General features: G+C 47.4%; 1 protein-coding gene across 1 annotated transcript in view; it reads left to right on the top strand.

Annotated features, from left to right (window-relative positions):
• Positions 1-15,060, top strand: part of LOC109886386 (acidic amino acid decarboxylase GADL1) — a 29,381-nt gene extending 14,321 nt beyond the window's left edge. Inside the window, exons 9-14 of the mRNA XM_031812050.1 lie at positions 663-779; positions 1,180-1,244; positions 1,351-1,432; positions 2,362-2,561; positions 11,707-11,848; positions 12,407-15,060. Of these exons, the coding sequence (XP_031667910.1) occupies positions 663-779; positions 1,180-1,244; positions 1,351-1,432; positions 2,362-2,561; positions 11,707-11,848; positions 12,407-12,580 (780 nt within the window). The 3' untranslated portion in view covers positions 12,581-15,060. The remainder of the gene's footprint in view (positions 1-662; positions 780-1,179; positions 1,245-1,350; positions 1,433-2,361; positions 2,562-11,706; positions 11,849-12,406) is intronic.
• The last annotated feature ends 6,169 nt before the right edge of the window (positions 15,061-21,229 follow it).

Below are 21,229 nucleotides of genomic sequence, written 5' to 3'. Positions count from 1 at the left end.
CAAGGTTGTTTGGTGTCAGATATGTTATGTAACACATTCGGGAACTGGGAACTGCTGTTGATTATACCCATGGTGAGGGTTAGGAAACTGCTGTTGATTATACCCATGGTGAGGGTTAGGGAACTGCTGTTGATTATACCCATGGTGAGGGTTAGGAAACTGCTGTTGATTATACCCATGGTGAGGGTTAGGAAACTGCTGTTGATTATACCCATGGTGAGGGTTAGGAAACTGCTGTTGATTATACCCATGGTGAGGGTTAGGGAACTGCTGTTGATTATACCCATGGTGAGGGTTAGGAAACTGCTGTTGATTATACCCATGGTGAGGGTTAGGAAACTGCTGTTGATTATACCCATGGTGAGGGTTAGGAAACTGCTGTTGATTATACCCATGGTGAGGGTTAGGAAACTGCTGTTAATTATACTGTAATCTACTACTGTACTGTTATCCTGTAATGACCAGGATGATGGAGTAACATTATATTGTTGTCTGATGGTATATAGTATTAATGACCAGGATGATGGAGTAACATTATATTGGGCACAGACGTCAATTCCACGTTGGTTTAATGTAATTTCATTGAGATGACGTGGAAACAACGTTGATTCAACCAGTGTGTGTTCCCAGTGGGATGATATTGTTGTTGTTGTTGTTGACAGGGAGCGTTGCCCTTCATGGTGAACGCCACAGCAGGGACCACCGTACTAGGGGCCTTCGACCCGCTGGAGGAGATAGCTGACATCTGTGAACGACACAATCTATGGATGCATGTAGATGTAAGTGGATCTTAATTAAAGATCATTCTTTCATTCATTTATCGATTTATCGATCCATCAATCCGTTTGGGTATTGTTCAGTAGTTTGTTTGTTCCGTTAATCATTCACTCAATCACTCTCTTCTCTGTCTGTTCTCTCTCTTCTCTGTCTGTTCTCTCTCTTCTCTGTCTGTTCTCTCTTTTCTCTGTCTGTTCTCTCTTTCTCTTCTCTGTCTCTTCTCTGTCTGTTCTCTCTTCTCGGTCTGTTCTCTCTTCTCGGTCTGTTCTCTCTTCTCTGTCTGTTCTCTCTTCTCTGTCTGTTCTCTCTCTTCTCGGTCTGTTCTCTCTCTTCTCGGTCTGTTCTCTCTCTTCTCTGTCTGTTCTCTGTCTCTTCTTTGTCTCTTGTCTGTCCTTCCTGTAGGCATGTTGGGGAGGAGGAGCCCTGATGTCTAAGAAACACAGATACCTGCTGCAGGGCATTCACAGGTAAGACAACAGGTTTATCTGGAGGCGGTAGTAAGACAACAGGGATAAACTGTTCATAATAACACGTGGTTTTAAAACCCTTTCTGTTGCATTGTTTCCCTCTTAGAGCCAACTCAGTAGCATGGAATCCTCACAAGATGCTGATGGCTGGTCTACAGTGCTGTGCATTCATGGTTCGGGACAAAACGGTACGATAAACACTGCTTCCTCTTCCCCCCTTCTTCCCCATCTTCCTCTTCCCCCCTTCTTCCTCAACCTCCTCTTCTTCCCCATCTTCCTCTTCCCCCCTTCTTCCTCAACCTCCTCTTCTTCCCCATCTTCCTCTTCCCCCCTTCTTCCTCAACCTCCTCTTCTTCCTCACCTTAATCATCTTCATCATCCTCTTCCTCAACTCAAATCGAATTTTATTGGTCACATGGTTAGCAGATGTTGTTGCGAGTTGCGAGTGTAGCGAAATCTCTTTCTCATTGTGTTTCTCCTCTTCCTCTTCATTCTCTTCCTCTACTTCCTCCTCCTCCTCTTCCTCCTCCTCCTCCTCCTCCTTGGACCTAGATGTGTGTATGTATTGGTATTGATAGGTAGGCTACGTGTGCCTTTTACAATTAGTTTTATTGTAGTTCTGTCCTTGAGCTGTCCTTGTCTATTCATTTTCTGTATTAATTAATGTTGTGTATTATGTCATGTGTTGGAACCCAGGAAGAGTAGCTGCTGCTTTCGTAACAGCTAATGACGATCCTAATAAAATACCTCTTCCTCCTTCTCTTTCTCCTCCTTCCTCCCCCACCTCTTCCTCCTTCTCTTTCTCCTCCTTCCTCCCCCACCTCTTCCTCCTTCTCTTTCTCCTCCTTCCTCCCCCACCTCTTCCTTCGTTATCCAGACTCTGCTCCAGAGACTCATATGTTCTCTCTGTGTTCCGTTGTTCTAGAATCTTCTCCAGAGACTCATATGTTCTCTCTGCGTTCCGTTGTTCTAGAATCTTCTCCAGAGACTCATATGTTCTCTCTGCGTTCCGTTGTTCTAGAATCTTCTCCAGAGACTCATATGTTCTCTCTGCGTTCCGTTGTTCTAGAATCTTCTCCAGAGACTCATATGTTCTCTCTGTGTTCCGTTGTTCTAGAATCTTCTCCAGCGGTGTCACTCGGCCCAGGCCTCCTACCTCTTCCAGCAGGATAAGTTCTATGACGTCAGCTATGACACGGGAGACAAGTCCATTCAGTGCAGCCGCAAGCCCGACGCCTTCAAGTTCTGGCTGATGTGGAAAGCCATCGGCACCAAGGGTCTAGAAGAGAGAGTGGACAGAGCCCTCGCTATGGCCAGGTCAGTTTGAAAACGTCTTACAACAAAACACAACTATATTTCTCTTTTGTTTTTCCTCCAATGTAGCCTGGTCCCAGATCTGTTTGTGTTCTGGTCCAGTAACATGCTTACAGTGTTGGTCTAATGTATGAGCTTTAGTGTACATTGTAGTGGCAGGCCATCTGCACCATAGCAACAGTAAAGCTCCCAGCCCTCTACTGGCCCCCTTTTAACATTTATTTAACCTTTATTTAACTGGGCAAGGCAGTTAAGAACAAATTCTTATTTACAATGACGGCCTACCAGGGAGCAGTGGGTTAACTGCCTGTTCAGGGGAGCAGTGGGTTAACTGCCTTGTTCAGGGGAACAGTGGGTTTAACTGCCTTGGTCAGGGGAACAGTGGGTTAACTGCCTTGTTCAGGGGAACAGTGGGTTTAACTGCCTTGTTCAGGGGCAGAACTTTTAGATTTTTACGTTGTCAGCTCGGGGATTCGATTTATCAACCTTTCGGTTACTGGCCCAGCGCTTTGACCACTAGGCTACCTGCTGCCCTTGAACATGATCGTGGAGCATCCAGGATCCTGTCTGTTCAGCTAATAGCCCAGTCCATCACCTTACAAAATCCATGACTGACCCCTTCAGACTGTCTGGTCCTGTCTGATCAGCTAATAGCCCAGTCCATCACCTTACACCATCCATGACTGACCCCTTCAGACTGTCTGGTCCTGTCTGGTCCTGTCTGATCAGCTAATAGCCCAGTCCATCACCTTACACCTAGAAACTAGACTACTTTAACGTTATAGCAAAATGATTGAAGGGATTGATGACAAATATTATATTTTAATGTCTTTAGATTCAAATAGTTTCATTGTGTATTTAAGTTGCTTGTTGCTTGTTTTTTTGTGTGTGGGGTGGGGGGGGGGGACAATACAGAGTGATGGGAAGGGCTCTGCATCTGTCCAATGCTTCCTGCTCTCAGTGTCTCTGCCAAAAATACCAAAGCAGTAGCTAGCTACAAATAGACTGTTTAGCAAAAGGTGGCCGACCCTGAAGACCTACTAAAGGTATGCAGACTTCTGCCGAATCATCTACATCATATCTGTTAGAGCAGGTCTTGAACAAAAGCCTGCACAGCCACCCGGGTAAGTCTCCAGGAGGACAGGAGGCCATCTCTACACTGTGGTCACCTCTGGTCTAGACACAGTAACATTGCTTATCCAAAACAGCATGTTTTCCATACACTTAGAGTAGTAGCAGCTTAACTATGGAGTAAAACTCTACACCTGAGATACCCTTCTCTTTAATAGATATAACCCAGGCTGAGGAATGATAGATCTTCTACACGAGCAACCACAGCATCTCCACAGCTTTCTAACAAGGTGTACACTGGAGAATACGGAGGTAGAATGGGCTTGGCAGAATGGGCTCGGCAGAATGGGCTCGGCAGAATGGGCTCGGCAGAATGGGCTCGGCAGAATGGGCTCGGCAGAATGGGCTCGGCAGAATGGGCTCGGCAGAATGGGCTCGGCAGAATGGGCTCGGCAGAATGGGCTCGGCAGACTGCATGTAATTCAAGCAGTCCTAGAAAATGGAGCTGTATATTTGGGAGGTCAGCCAGTTGTATTTCTGGGCCGTTGGCAGTAAAATTACAGTCGGGTCAGAGGGTTCCTTAACTATACAGTCGGGTCAGAGGGTTCCTTAACTATACAGTCGGGTCAGAGGGTTCCTTAACTATACAGTCTGGTCAGAGGGTTCCTTAACTATACAGTCGGGTCAGAGGGTTCCTTAACTATACAGTCTGGTCAGAGGGTTCCTTAACTATACAGTCGGGTCAGAGGGTTCCTTAACTATACAGTCGGGTCAGAGGGTTCCTTAACTATACAGTCGGGTCAGAGGGTTCCTTAACTATACAGTCGGGTCAGAGGGTTCCTTAACTATACAGTCGGGTCAGAGGGTTCCTTAACTATACAGTCGGGTCAGAGGGTTCCTTAACTATACAGTCGGGTCAGAGGGTTCCTTAACTATACAGTCGGGTCAGAGGGTTCCTTAACTATACAGTCTGGTCAGAGGGTTCCTTAACTATACAGTCGGGTCAGAGGGTTCCTTAACTATACAGTCGGGTCAGAGGGTTCCTAACTATACAGTCTGGTCAAGGGTTCCTTAACTATACAGTCTGGTCAGAGGGTTCCTTAACTATACAGTCGGGTCAGAGGGTTCCTTAACTATACAGTCTGGTCAGAGGGTTCCTTAACTATACAGTCGGGTCAGAGGGTTCCTTAACTATACAGTCGGGTCAGAGGGTTCCTTAACTATACAGTCGGGTCAGAGGGTTCCTTAACTATACAGTCGGGTCAGAGGGTTCCTTAACTATACAGTCGGGTCAGAGGGTTCCTTAACTATACAGTCTGGTCAGAGGGTTCCTTAACTATACAGTCGGGTCAGAGGGTTCCTTAACTATACAGTCGGGTCAGAGGGTTCCTTAACTATACAGTCGGGTCAGAGGGTTCCTTAACTATACAGTCTGGTCAGAGGGTTCCTTAACTATACAGTCGGGTCAGAGGGTTCCTTAACTATACAGTCGGGTCAGAGGGTTCCTTAACTATACAGTCGGGTCAGAGGGTTCCTTAACTATACAGTCGGGTCAGAGGGTTCCTTAACTATACAGTCGGGTCAGAGGGTTCCTTAACTATACAGTCGGGTCAGAGGGTTCCTTAACTATACAGTCTGGTCAGAGGGTTCCTTAACTATACAGTCGGGTCAGAGGGTTCCTTAACTATACAGTCTGGTCAGAGGGTTCCTTAACTATACAGTCTGGTCAGAGGGTTCCTTAACTATACAGTCTGGTCAGAGGGTTCCTTAACTATACAGTCTGGTCAGAGGGGTTCCTTAACTATACAGTCGGGTCAGAGGGTTCCTTAACTATACAGTCGGGTCAGAGGGTTCCTTAACTATACAGTCGGGTCAGAGGGTTCCTTAACTATACAGTCGGGTCAGAGGGTTCCTTAACTATACAGTCGGGTCAGAGGGTTCCTTAACTATACAGTCTTGTTCAAGGGGTTCCTTAACTATACAGTCTGGTCAGAGGGTTCCTTAACTATACAGTCGGGTCAGAGGGTTCCTAACTATACAGTCTGGGTCAGAGGGTTCCTTAACTATACAGTCGGGTCAGAGGGTTCCTTAACTATACAGTCGGGTCAGAGGGTTCCTTAACTATACAGTCGGGTCAGAGGGTTCCTTAACTATACAGTCGGGTCAGAGGGTTCCTTAACTATACAGTCGGGTCAGAGGGTTCCTTAACTATACAGTCGGGTCAGAGGGTTCCTTAACTATACAGTCGGGTCAGAGGGTTCCTTAACTATACAGTCGGGTCAGAGGGTTCCTTAACTATACAGTCGGGGTCAGAGGGTTCCTTAACTATACAGTCGGGTCAGAGGGTTCCTTAACTATACAGTCGGGTCAGAGGGTTCCTTAACTATACAGTCGGGTCAGAGGGTTCCTTAACTATACAGTCGGGTCAGAGGGTTCCTTAACTATACAGTCGGGTCAGAGGGTTCCTTAACTATACAGTCTGGTCAGAGGGTTCCTTAACTATACAGTCGGGTCAGAGGGTTCCTTAACTATACAGTCGGGTCAGAGGGTTCCTTAACTATACAGTCGGGTCAGAGGGTTCCTTAACTATACAGTCGGGTCAGAGGGTTCCTTAACTATACAGTCGGGTCAGAGGGTTCCTTAACTATACAGTCGGGTCAGAGGGTTCCTTAACTATACAGTCGGGTCAGAGGGTTCCTTAACTATACAGTCGGGTCAGAGGGTTCCTTAACTATACAGTCGGGTCAGAGGGTTCCTTAACTATACAGTCGGGTCAGAGGGTTCCTTAACTATACAGTCGGGTCAGAGGGTTCCTTAACTATACAGTCGGGTCAGAGGGTTCCTTAACTATACAGTCTGGTCAGAGGGTTCCTTAACTATACAGTCGGGTCAGAGGGTTCCTTAACTATACAGTCGGGTCAGAGGGTTCCTTAACTATACAGTCTGGTCAGAGGGTTCCTTAACTATACAGTCGGGTCAGAGGGTTCCTTAACTATACAGTCGGGTCAGAGGGTTCCTTAACTATACAGTCGGGTCAGAGGGTTCCTTAACTATACAGTCGGGTCAGAGGGTTCCTTAACTATACAGTCTGGTCAGAGGGTTCCTTAACTATACAGTCGGGTCAGAGGGTTCCTTAACTATACAGTCGGGTCAGAGGGTTCCTTAACTATACAGTCGGGTCAGAGGGTTCCTTAACTATACAGTCGGGTCAGAGGGTTCCTTAACTATACAGTCTGGTCAGAGGGTTCCTTAACTATACAGTCGGGTCAGAGGGTTCCTTAACTATACAGTCGGGTCAGAGGGTTCCTTAACTATACAGTCGGGTCAGAGGGTTCCTTAACTATACAGTCGGGTCAGAGGGTTCCTTAACTATACAGTCGGGTCAGAGGGTTCCTTAACTATACAGTCGGGTCAGAGGGTTCCTTAACTATACAGTCTGGTCAGAGGGTTCCTTAACTATACAGTCTGGTCAGAGGGTTCCTTAACTATACAGTCGGGTCAGAGGGTTCCTTAACTATACAGTCGGGTCAGAGGGTTCCTTAACTATACAGTCGGGTCAGAGGGTTCCTTAACTATACAGTCGGGTCAGAGGGTTCCTTAACTATACAGTCGGGTCAGAGGGTTCCTTAACTATACAGTCGGGTCAGAGGGTTCCTTAACTATACAGTCTGGTCAAGGGTTCCTTAACTATACAGTCTGGTCAGAGGGTTCCTTAACTATACAGTCGGGTCAGAGGGTTCCTTAACTATACAGTCTGGTCAGAGGGTTCCTTAACTATACAGTCGGGTCAGAGGGTTCCTTAACTATACAGTCGGGTCAGAGGGTTCCTTAACTATACAGTCGGGTCAGAGGGTTCCTTAACTATACAGTCGGGTCAGAGGGTTCCTTAACTATACAGTCGGGTCAGAGGGTTCCTTAACTATACAGTCGGGTCAGAGGGTTCCTTAACTATACAGGTCGGGTCCAGAGGGTTCCTTAACTATACAGTCGGGTCAGAGGGTTCCTTAACTATACAGTCGGTCAGAGGGTTCCTTAACTATACAGTCGGGTCAGAGGGTTCCTTAACTATACAGTCGGGTCAGAGGGTTCCTTAACTATACAGTCGGGTCAGAGGGTTCCTTAACTATACAGTCGGGTCAGAGGGTTCCTTAACTATACAGTCGGGTCAGAGGGTTCCTTAACTATACAGTCGGGTCAGAGGGTTCCTTAACTATACAGTCGGGTCAGAGGGTTCCTTAACTATACAGTCGGGTCAGAGGGTTCCTTAACTATACAGTCGGGTCAGAGGGTTCCTTAACTATACAGTCGGGTCAGAGGGTTCCTTAACTATACAGTCGGGTCAGAGGGTTCCTTAACTATACAGTCGGGTCAGAGGGTTCCTTAACTATACAGTCGGGTCAGAGGGTTCCTTAACTATACAGTCGGGTCAGAGGGTTCCTTAACTATACAGTCGGGTCAGAGGGTTCCTTAACTATACAGTCTGGTCAGAGGGTTCCTTAACTATACAGTCGGGTCAGAGGGTTCCTTAACTATACAGTCGGGTCAGAGGGTTCCTTAACTATACAGTCGGGTCAGAGGGTTCCTTAACTATACAGTCGGGTCAGAGGGTTCCTTAACTATACAGTCTGGTCAGAGGGTTCCTTAACTATACAGTCGGGTCAGAGGGTTCCTTAACTATACAGTCGGGTCAGAGGGTTCCTTAACTATACAGTCGGGTCAGAGGGTTCCTTAACTATACAGTCGGGTCAGAGGGTTCCTTAACTATACAGTCGGGTCAGAGGGTTCCTTAACTATACAGTCGGGTCAGAGGGTTCCTTAACTATACAGTCGGGTCAGAGGGTTCCTTAACTATACAGTCTGGTCAGAGGGTTCCTTAACTATACAGTCGGGTCAGAGGGTTCCTTAACTATACAGTCGGGTCAGAGGGTTCCTTAACTATACAGTCTGGTCAGAGGGTTCCTTAACTATACAGTCTGGTCAGAGGGTTCCTTAACTATACAGTCTGGTCAGAGGGTTCCTTAACTATACAGTCTGGTCAGAGGGTTCCTTAACTATACAGTCGGGTCAGAGGATTCCTTAACTATACAGTCTGGTCAGAGGGTTCCTTAACTATACAGTCGGGTCAGAGGGTTCCTTAACTATTCTGTGTGGCATTTAGTTGTCCTCTCATCTATTCTGATCCAGATGACCTGCGGTCACCTTTACAGTTCAGGACCTACTGACTGGCGGGGGGGTATGTGGGACCAAGATAGGGGAGGGGGGGTCATACGACACGAGGCCAGACAACAGCCAGGCTATTTTCAGACTGTTACTGATAGCCCTGCTCACTCCACTCCATTCATGTGTCTAATGCTGTATAGGATTCAGTGGGTCGGTCGGTGCCGTTTAACATGAGGGAGGACAGTTCCTTTTTATTTCCCCATGGACACGCCCTTATTTCTAATACATCCTATTGGATGACTGTCGTTCATATTCATATTCACCCAGTTCAATGTAACAGTGATAGGTTTAGGTTACTGTCATTCATATTCACCCAGTTCAATGTAACAGTGATGGGTTTAGGCTACTGTCATTCATATTCACCCAGTTCAGTGATAGGTTTAGGATACTGTCATTCATATTCACCCAGTTCAGTGATAGGTTTAGGCTACTGTCATTCATATTCACCCAGTTCAGTGATAGGTTTAGGCTACTGTCATTCATATTCACCCAGTTCAGTGATAGGTTTAGGCTACTACATGATACTCTATTGTTCCCCTGTGCCCATCATGAGGTTACTACAACCTGGCCTATGAATGAAAGTTTACAACGTAGGTGGACACAGGTCGAGAGAACAATTTGAGTAGTCAAGGTGACAGTGACACATTCAATACCGTCACCCTCTTGCCTGCATCTAGCTGATCTAGGGTTTAATCATTAGTCTTAACAGTTGCAAACGAGAGTTTCTATTGGACACATTCAGGTGTGTTTATCCCCGTTTCGTTCCGTTTATAAGAAACGTTTTTCAACAGAATCGGAATGAATACACGCCTGTCTGGCTGGAGGACAGGGCCCTCTAGTGGTGGTCTAGAGGATAGCAGGAGGACTACTGCTGTATCTGGCTGGAGGACAGGGCCCTCTAGTGGTGGTCTAGAGGATAGCAGGAGGACAGGGCCCTCTAGTGGTGGTATAGAGGATAGCAGGAGGACTACTGCTGTATCTGGCTGGAGGACAGGGCCCTCTAGTGGTGGTCTAGAGGATAGCAGGAGGACAGGGCCCTCTAGTGGTGGTATAGAGGATAGCAGGAGGACTACTGCTGTGTCTGGCTGGGGGACAGGGCCCTCTAGTGGTGGTCTAGAGGATAGCAGGAGGACCACTGCTGTGTCTGGCTGGGGGACAGGGCCCTCTAGTGGTGGTCTAGAGGATAGCAGGAGGACTACTGCTGTGTCTGGTTGGAGGACATGGCCCTCTAGTGGTGGTATAGAGGATAGCAGGAGGACTACTGCTGTGTCTGGCTGGGGGACAGGGCCCTCTAGTGGTGGTCTAGAGGATAGCAGGAGGACAGGGCCCTCTAGTGGTGGTCTAGAGGATAGCAGGAGGACCACTGCTGTGTCTGGCTGGAGGACAGGGCCCTCTAGTGGTGGTCTAGAGGATAGCAGGAGGACCACTGCTGTGTCTGGCTGGGGGACAGGGCCCTCTAGTGGTGGTATAGAGGATAGCAGGAGGACTACTGCTGTGTCTGGTTGGAGGACATGGCCCTCTAGTGGTGGTATAGAGGATAGCAGGAGGACAGGGCCCTCTAGTGGTGGTCTAGAGGATAGCAGGAGGACCACTGCTGTGTCTGGCTGGGGGACAGGGCCCTCTAGTGGTGGTATTGAGGATAGCAGGAGGACTACTGCTGTATCTGGTTGGAGGACAGGGCCCTCTAGTGGTGGTATAGAGGATAGCAGGAGGACTACTGCTGTGTCTGGTTGGAGGACATGGCCCTCTAGTGGTGGTATAGAGGATAGCAGGAGGACTACTGCTGTGTCTGGTTGGAGGACATGGCCCTCTAGTGGTGGTATAGAGGATAGCAGGAGGACTACTGCTGTGTCTGGTTGGAGGACAGGGCCCTCTAGTGGTGGTCTAGAGGATAGCAGGAGGACCACTGCTGTGTCTGGTTGGAGGACAGGGCCCTCTAGTGGTGGTATAGAGGATAGCAGGAGGACAGGGCCCTCTAGTGGTGGTATAGAGGATAGCAGGAGGACTACTGCTGTGTCTGGTTGGAGGACATGGCCCTCTAGTGGTGGTCTAGAGGATAGCAGGAGGACCACTGCTGTGTCTGGCTGGGGGACAGGGCCCTCTAGTGGTGGTATAGAGGATAGCAGGAGGACTACTGCTGTGTCTGGTTGGAGGACATGGCCCTCTAGTGGTGGTATAGAGGATAGCAGGAGGACTACTGCTGTGTCTGGTGGGGGACAGGGCCCTCTAGTGGTGGTCTAGAGGATAGCAGAAGGACCACTGGAGCAGGATTGCTGTGTTGGACAGACTGGAAGACACATTTCAGTGTCTGGCTGGAGGACAGGGCCCTCTAGTGGTGGTCTAGAGGATAGCAGGAGGACCACTGGAGCAGGATTGCTGTGTTGGACAGACTAGAAGACACATTTCAGTGTCTGGCTGGAGGACAGGGCCCTCTAGTGGTGGTATAGAGGATAGCAGGAGGACTACTGCTGTGTCTGGTTGGAGGACAGGGCCCTCTAGTGGTGGTCTAGAGGATAGCAGGAGGACCACTGCTGTGTCTGGCTGGAGGACAGGGCCCTCTAGTGGTGGTCTAGAGGATAGCAGGAGGACTACTGCTGTGTCTGGTTGGAGGACATGGCCCTCTAGTGGTGGTATAGAGGATAGCAGGAGGACTACTGCTGTGTCTGGTTGGAGGACAGGGCCCTCTAGTGGTGGTCTAGAGGATAGCAGGAGGACCACTGGAGCAGGATTGCTGTGTTGGACAGACTAGAAAACACATTTCAGTGTCAGTAAAACTCTTGTAGCCTGAAAAGGGGGGTTTCGTACGGTTGTGTCATGTAATTATTTGTGACACTCTCGACTTCCTTCTCTTTGGTAGATATCTGGCAGAGGAGATCAAGAAGAGAGATGGATTCCGTCTTGTGATGGAGCCGGAGTACACCAACGTCTGTTTCTGGTACATTCCTCCCAGTCTGAGGGACATGGCTGACGGACCTGAGTTCTGGAGAAATGTCCATGCGGTAAGTCAGAGGAGGACATCCCCTCGTTATACAGAACACGATCCTCTCCTTTCCTGTGGTGTTTTTCAACATTAACAGAAGCCCTGTCATCAATAACACACACAAAAATACAATTGAATTCAGGAATTAATTCATGTTGAAAAACAAACAACAAAAAAACATTCATTTCACAGGATATGAATGAGACAAATGTTAGCTAGCCGTGAGGATTTAGGCTCCAGTCTCTTTTCGGAGGCGTGGGTTCAGATCCCACCACTGACACCAAATGTCAAGCAGGACCATAATCCTGCAATCCAATCCATACGGAAATGGACCTTAGATCTGTATGTGGAAACTCTAAATACAACTTGACTTTGGTTATGTCCCAATAATCTCTCCTTTCTGCCGTGAATTCATGGATTTGAAAGGTAATGACTGGTACATGGAAACACCAATTCAGTGTTCTCACACGTGAATGAGTGTTTACTTCACAAGGAAGGAGAGATTATTGGAAATACTGACGCCTTAACTTCCCAGTTCCACCATCTCACAAGCGTATGTACTACTCCCTACCCCCAGGTGGCGCCAGTGGTTAAGGAGCGCATGATGAAGAAGGGCTCTATGATGGTAGGCTACCAGCCCCATGGAGACAAGGCTAACTTCTTCAGACAGATCATCATTAGCCCTCAGGTCAGCAGAGAAGACATGGACTTTCTGCTGGACCAAATACACAGCCTGGGGATGGACTTATGATCCCACGGGGAATACCTACAAAATGGCACCCTCTTCCCTCAATGAGCCCTGGTCAAAAGTAGTGCACTATACAGGGGATTTTGGGTACCATTTTGAACAAAACCCAAATGGTCATGTTCAGTTGGCACGAAACAGGAGATCCTGTTTTGAAACTGAGTGAAACGGAAGAGGTGGTACCCCAACGTCCTATAGGAAGTTTCCAAACGTCCTATAAGAAGTTTCCAAACGTCCTATAAGAAGTTTCCAAACGTCCTATAAGAAGTTTCCAAACGTCCTATAAGAAGTTTCCAAACGTCCTATAAGAAGTTTCCTAACTTACTATAAGACGTTTCCAAAACATCCTATAAGAAGTTTCCAAAACATCCTATAAGAAGTTTCCAAAACATCCTATAAGAAGTTTCCAAACATCCTATAAGAAGTTTCCAAACGTCCTATAAGAAGTTTCCAAACGTCCTATAAGAAGTTTCCAAAACGTCCTATAAGAAGTTTCCAAAACATCCTATAAGAAGTTTCCAAAACATCCTATAAGAAGTTTCCAAAACATCCTATAAGAAGTTTCCAAACCATCCTATAAGAAGTTTCCAAAACATCCTATAAGAAGTTTCCAAAACATCCTATAAGAAGTTTCCAAAACGTCCTATAAGAAGTTTCCAAAACATCCTATAAGAAGTTTCCAAAACATCCTATAAGAAGTTTCCAAAACATCCTATAAGAAGTTTCCAAAACATCCTATAAGAAGTTTCCAAAACATCCTATAAGAAGTTTCCAAAACATCCTATAAGAAGTTTCCAAACGTCCTATAAGAAGTTTCCAAAACATCCTATAAGAAGTTTCCAAACATCCTATAAGAAGTTTCCAAACCATCCTATAAGAAGTTTCCAAAACATCCTATAAGAAGTTTCCAAACATCCTATAAGAAGTTTCCAAAACATCCTATAAGAAGTTTCCAAACGTCCTATAAGAAGTTTCCAAACGTCCTATAAGAAGTTTCCAAAACATCCTATAAGAAGTTTCCAAAACATCCTATAAGAAGTTTCCAAACGTCCTATAAGAAGTTTCCAAAACATCCTATAAGAAGTTTCCAAAACATCCTATAAGAAGTTTCCAAACATCCTATAAGAAGTTTCCAAACGTCCTATAAGAAGTTTCCAAAACATCCTATAAGAAGTTTCCAAACCATCCTATAAGAAGTTTCCAAACATCCTATAAGAAGTTTCCAAAACATCCTATAAGAAGTTTCCAAACATCCTATAAGAAGTGTGTTAACTTGTTCTCTTATTTGGTGCCCCAGGGCTGTGCAGAAGCCTCAGCATGTCATCCTTCCATTGCCCGTCTCCATAAAGTGCTCTAACGATGACCTGTTTCTGCTATTCACTATCGATTCCATTTGTAATTCTGAGGACAGGCAGTGTGTCCGTCCATGAGACTGTAAACACAGTAGCTTGTTGACGGTTTTGAGGGCTCAACCTCTTTATAGGAACCAGTTTCAGATTAAATTAAAAACTGAAAAGTCATTATCCTTTTATGTCAATGTGATTTATTTTTTAGAGTAATATAATAAATACTGTTTAAAATATAACTGCTGTTAGAAAACGAGGCGTGCAACTTTTAGTAAAAGCTGAAATGTTCTGAAGATAGTTTAGGAGATACGATTTTAAGCGATACCGATTGATTGTAAAGAGATTTATATAAATACTAATATATGTGGGTTATCTGATGAGATTAATATATAATCTTTAGAGAATACTGATGTGTAATGTGATGAAAGAACTTTAAATTGATTTTAGTTCTTTATTTTCATTTTGGATTTTCACTTTTGAATTAATTTTCTTCCACACGCATTAACTTTGACGATTTTAAATTATTTTATTTTTATTTTAAAAACATAGCACACCTAGTGCCTGAATACTGTGAGTCCACCTACATAAATCAGACAGATCTTAAAATGGCTACCGTTGTTATGTTGAATAAACAGTTGTTGTTTACTTTACTTAAAGCCAACAGATTAAATGCTTTCTTTCTGGTTTTAAACGGACTCAAAATGCCTGTTATTTAGTCATTTACTACGAGACGATAATAAGACGATATAAGTGGTCAAACCTTAATGCATTACAGTTGCTTTATAATGCATTATACCAGTTGGCTTTATAAGGAATTACAGTTGCTTTATAATGCATTATACCAGTTGGCTTTAAAAGGAAGGTGTTTTGTGTTTGTAGTTTGCCGTCAAAGAGAATGGTGTTTACTTTAAACTTGTACGAAGTTCTGGGTACAATACTAGGATACGTTCTGTAGCATACCTCATATCGTATTCTGGCAAGACATTCTGTTTTCTCTTGTTGTTTTTGTTTTGTTCCAATAGCATTTTGTTCAGATATGTTGTCTGAAAAAAGCCTGTATGTTTTTTTTGTAGATGGAGGTTTCACTGAGAATGATTTCTTTTTCTTTTTCAGTGAAAATAAAACCATTTGTTTACTGAATCAGGTTGTTGTCGAGTATCTTTTGACTTCCTCTTCATAGCCTGGTATGGATCTCTGTGTGTTTTTGTCCACTCCTCTGATTACAGACTTCCTTTTCATAGCCTGGTATAGATCCTTGTGTGTTTTAGGCCACTCCTCTGATTACAGACTACCTCTTCATAGCCTGGTATAGATCTCTGTGTGTTTTAGCCCACTCCTCTGATTATTACCATGCCAGACAGTACAGTACATGTTTATGTTTTAGTCATCTTCTCTGAAGCAGGTCCAGGTCTGGACCAGGGTAATCATTAGTCAGAGAAGATGGACCAGGGTAATCATTAGTCAGAGAAGATGGACCAGGGTAATCATTAGTCAGAGAAGATGGACCAGGGTAATCATTAGTCAGAGAAGTTGGACCAGGGTAATCATTAGTCAGAGAAGATGGACCAGGGTAATCATTAGTCAGAGAAGATGGACCAGGGTAATCATTAGTCAGAGAAGATGGACCAGGGTAATCATTAGTCAGAGAAGATGGACCAGGGTAATCATTAGTCAGAGAAGATGGACCAGGGTAATCATTAGTCAGAGAAGATGGACCAGGGTAATCATTAGTCAGAGAAGATGTCTTCTCTGAAGCAGGTCCAGGTATGGACCAGGGTAATCATTAGTCAGAGAAGATGTCTTCTCTGAAGCAGGTCCAGGTATGGGCCAGGGTAATCATTAGTCAGAGAAGATGGACCAGGGTAATCATTAGTCAAAGAAGATGGACCAGGGTAATTATTAGTCAGAGAAGATGGACCAGGGTAATCATTAGTCAGAGAAGATGTCTTCTCTGAAGCAGGTCCAGGTATGGACCAGGGTAATCATTAATCAGAGAAGATGTCTTCTCTGAAGCAGGTCCAGGTATGGACCAGGGTAATCATTAGTCAGAGAAGATGTCTGAACTGAAGCAGGTCCAGGTCTGGACCAGGGTAATCATTAGCCAGAGAAGATGGACCAGGGTAATCATTAGTCAGAGAACATGGATCAGGGTAATCATTAGTCAGAGAAGATGGACCAGGGTAATCATTAGTCAGAGAAGATGGACCAGGGTAATCATTAGTCAGAGAAGATGTCTTCTCTGAAGCAGGTCCAGGTATGGACCAGGGTAATCATTAGTCAGAGAAGGTGTCTTCTCTGAAGCAGGTCCAGGTATGGACCAGGGTAATCATTAGTCAGAGAAGATGTCTGAACTGAAGCAGGTCCAGGTCTGGACCAGGGTAATCATTAGCCAGAGAAGATGGACCAGGGTAATCATTAGTCAGAGAAGATGGACCAGGGGAATCATAAGTCAGAGAAGATGGACCAGGGTAATCGTTAGTCAGAGAAGATGGACCAGGGTAATCATTAGTTAGAGAAGATGGACCAGGGTAATCATTAGTCAGAGAAGATGGACCAGGGTAATCATTAGTCAGAGACGATGGACCAGGGTAATCATTAGTCAGAGACGATGGACCAGGGTAATCATTAGTCAGAGAAGATGGACCAGGGTAATCATTAGTCAGAGAAGATGTCTGAACTGAAGCAGGTCCAGGTCTGGACCAGGGTAATCATTAGCCAGAGAAGATGGACCAGGGTAATCATTAGTCAGAGAAGATGGACCAGGGGAATCATAAGTCAGAGAAGATGGACCAGGGTAATCGTTAGTCAGAGAAGATGGACCAGGGTAATCATTAGTTAGAGAAGATGGACCAGGGTAATCATTAGTCAGAGAAGATGGACCAGGGTAATCATTAGTCAGAGACGATGGACCAGGGTAATCATTAGTCAGAGAAGATGGACCAGGGTAATCATTAGTCAGAGAAGATGTCTGAACTGAAGCAGGTCCAGGTGCACCGAATACGACAAGTGTGGAGTTTACCGTGAAATACTGACTGACCAGCCCTTAACCAACAGTGTAGACCTCACAGTGAAATGCTGACTGACCAGCCCTTAACCAACAGTGTAGACCTTACAGTGAAATGCTGACTGACCAGCCCTTAACCAACAGTGTAGACTTTACAGTGAAATGCTGACTGACCAGCCCTTAACCAACAGTGTAGACCTTACAGTGAAATGCTGACTGACCAGCCCTTAACCAACAGTGTAGACCTCACAGTGAAATGCTGACTGACCAGCCCTTAACCAACAGTGTAGACCTTACAGTGAAATGCTGACTGACCAGCCCTTAACCAACAGTGTAGACCTTACAGTGAAATGCTGACTGAGAAGCCCTTAACCAACAGTGTAGACCTTACAGTGAAATGCTGACTGACCAGCCCTTAACCAACAGTGTAGACCTTACAGTGAAATGCTGACTGACCAGCCCTTAACCAACAGTGTAGACCTCACAGTGAAATGCTGACTGACCAGCCCTTAACCAACAGTGTAGAGTCAGTGTGTGGGGGTATATACAGGGGGGAGCAGTACCGAGTCAGTGTGGGGGGGTATATACAGGGGGGGACCAGTACCGAGTCAGTGTGGGGGGTATATACAGGGGGGACCAGTACCGAGTCAGTGTGGGGGGTATATACAGGGGGGACCAGTACCGAGTCAGTGTGGGGGGTATATACAGGGGGGACCAGTACCGAGTCAGTTTGGGGGGTATATATACAGGGGGGAGCAGTACCGAGTCAGTGTGGGGGGTATATACAGGGGGGACCAGTACCGAGTCAGTTTGGGGGGTATATACAGGGGGGACCAGTACCGAGTCAGTGTGGGGGGTATATACAGGGAGGGACCAGTACCGAGTCAGTGTGGGGGGGTATATACAGGGGGGGGCCAGTACCGAGTCAGTGTGGAGTGTATATACAGGGGGGACCAGTACCGAGTCAATGTGGAGGCTATATACAGGGGGGACCAGTACCGAGTCAGTGTGGGGGGTATATACAGGGGGGACCAGTACCGAGTCAGTGTGGGGGGTATATACAGGGGGGACCAGTACCGAGTCAGTGTGGGGGGTATATACAGGGGGAACCAGTACCGAGTCAGTGTGGGGGGTATATACAGGGGGCACAGGTACAGATTCAGTGTGGGGGGTATATACAGGGGGGACCGGTACAGATTCAGTGTGGGGGGTATATACAGGGGGGACCGGTACCGAGTCGGTGTGGGGGGTATATACAGGGGGGACCAGTACCGAGTCAGTGTGGGGGGTATGTACAGGGGGGACCAGTACCGAGTCAGTGTGGGGGGTATATACAGGGGGACAAGTACCGAGTCAGTGTGGGGGGTATATACAGGGGGCACCAGTACAGAGTCAGTGTGGGGGGTATATACAGGGGGGACCGGTACCGAGTCAGTGTGGGGGGTATATACAGGGGGGACCGGTACCGAGTCAGTGTGGGGGGTATATACAGGGGGCACCAGTACCGAGTCAGTGTGGGGGGTATATACAGGGGGGACCAGTACCGAGTCAGTGTGGGGGGTATATACAGGGGGGACCAGTATCGAGTCAGTGTGGGGGGGTATATACAGGGGGGACCAGTACCGAGTCAGTGTGGGGGGTATATACAGGGGGGGACCGGTACCGAGTCAGTGTGGGGGGTATATACAGGGGGGACCAGTACCGAGTCAGTGTGGGGGGTATATACAGGGGGGGACCAGTACCGAGTCAATGTGGGGGGTATATATAGGGGGGACCAGTACCGAGTCAGTGTGGGGGGTATATACAGGGGGGGACCGGTACCGAGTCAGTGTGGGGGGTATATACAGGGGGGACCAGTACCGAGTCAGTGTGGGGGGTATATACAGGGGGGAACCGGTACCGAGTCAGTGTGGGGGGGTTTATACAGGGGGGACCAGTACCGAGTCAGTGTGGGGGGTATATACAGGGGGGACCAGTACCGAGTCAGTGTGGGGGGTATATACAAGGGGGGACCAGTACCGAGTCAGTGTGGGGGGTATATACAGGGGGGGACCAGTACCGAGTCAGTGTGGGGGGTATATACAGGGGGGACCAGTACTGAGTCAGTGTGGGGGGGTTTATGCAGGGGGAACCAGTATCGAGTCAGTGATGGGGGGTATATACAGGGGGGACCAGTTCCGAGTCAGTGTGGGGGGGTATATGCAGGGGGGACCAGTTCCGAGTCAGTGTGGGGGGATATATGCAGGGGGGACCAGTTCCGAGTCAGTGTGGGGGGGTATATGCAGGGGGGGACCAGTACCGAGTCAGTGTGGGGGGGGTATATACAGGGGGGACCAGTACCGAGTCAGTGTGGTGGGGTATATACAGGGGGGACCAGTACCGAGTCAGTGTTGGGGGGTATATACAGGGGGGGACCAGTTCCGAGTCAGTGTGGGGGGGTATATGCAGGGGGGGACCAGTACCGAGTCAGTGTGGGGGGGTATATACAGGGGGGGCCAGTACCGAGTCAGTGTGGGGGGTATATACAGGGGGCACCAGTACAGAGTCAGTGTGGAGGGCTATATACAGGGGGCACCGGTACAGAGTCAGTGTGGGGGGGTATATACAAGGGGCACCAGTACCGAGTCAGTGTGGGGGGCTATATACAGGGGGCACCGGTACAGTCAGTGTGGGGGGGTATATACAGGGGGCACCAGTACCGAGTCAGTGTGGGGGGCTATATACATGGGGCACCAGTACCGAGTCAGTGTGGGGGGCTATATACAGGGGGCACCGGTACAGTCAGTGTGGGGGGGTATATACAGGGGGCACCAGTACCGAGTCAGTGTGGGGGGCTATATACATGGGGCACCAGTACCGAGTCAGTGTGGGGGGCTATATACAGGGGGCCCCGGTACAGAGTCAGTGTGGGGGGGTATATACAGGGTGTTACAGTACAGAGTCAGTGTGGAGGTTATGTACAGGGTATTACGGTACAGAGTCAATGTGGAGACTATATACAGGTGGTACTGATACAGAGTCAGTGTGGTGGGTATATACAGGGGGTAACCGGTACAGAGTCAATGTGGAGGCTATATACAGGTGGTACCGGTACAGAGTCAATGTGGAAGCTATATACAGTGTATTACGGTACAGAGTCAGTGTGGAGGCTATATACAGGGGGTACCGGTACAGAGTCAATGTGGAGGCTATATACAGGGGGGTACCGAAACAGAGTCAATGTGGAGGCTATATACAGGGGGGTACCGGTACAGAGTCAGTGTGGAGGCTATATACAGGGGGTACCGGTACAGAGTCAATGTGGAGGCTATATACAGGGGGGTACCGAAACAGAGTCAATGTGGAGGCTATATAAAGGGGGGTACCGGTACAGAGTCAGTGTGGAGGCTATATACAGGGGTTACCAGTACAGAGTCAGTGTGGAGGCTATATACAGGGGGTACCGGTACAGAGTCAATGTGGAGGCTATATACAGGGGGTACCAGTACAGAGTCAATGTGGAGGCTATATACAGGGGGGTACCGAAACAGAGTCAGTGTGGTGGCTATATACAGGGGGGTACCAGTACAGAGTCAATGTCGAGGCTATATACAGGGGGGTACTGATACAGAGTCAGTGTGGTGGGTATATACAGGGGGTAACCGGTACAGAGTCAATGTGGAGGCTATATACAGGTGGTACCGGTACAGAGTCAATGTGGAAGCTATATACAGTGTATTACGGTACAGAGTCAGTGTGGAGGCTATATACAGGGGGTACCGGTACAGAGTCAATGTGGAGGCTATATACAGTGTATTACGGTACAGAGTCAATATGGAGGCTATATACAGGGGGTACTGGTACATAGTCAATGTGGAGGCTATATACAAGGGGGGTTCGGGTACAGAGTCAATGTGGAGGCTATATACAGGGGGGTACTGGTACAGAGTCAATGTGGAGGCTATATACAGGGTATTACGGTACAGAGTCAGTGTGGAGGCTATATACAGGGGGTACCAGTACCGAGTCAGTGTGGGGGGTATATACAGGGGGGACCAGTACCGAGTCAGTTTGGGGGGTATATATACAGGGGGGAGCAGTACCGAGTCAGTGTGGGGGGTATATACAGGGGGGACCAGTACCGAGTCAGTTTGGGGGGTATATACAGGGGGGACCAGTACCGAGTCAGTGTGGGGGGTATATACAGGGAGGGACCAGTACCGAGTCAGTGTGGGGGGGTATATACAGGGGGGGGCCAGTACCGAGTCAGTGTGGAGTGTATATACAGGGGGGACCAGTACCGAGTCAATGTGGAGGCTATATACA

This window comes from Oncorhynchus kisutch, unplaced genomic scaffold, assembly GCF_002021735.2.
Source record: "Oncorhynchus kisutch isolate 150728-3 unplaced genomic scaffold, Okis_V2 Okis02a-Okis13b_hom, whole genome shotgun sequence".
Classification (NCBI taxonomy): domain Eukaryota; kingdom Metazoa; phylum Chordata; class Actinopteri; order Salmoniformes; family Salmonidae; genus Oncorhynchus; species Oncorhynchus kisutch.
Note: the sequence above shows the minus strand (reverse complement) of the source record. Positions and strands in the feature narration are given on the sequence as shown.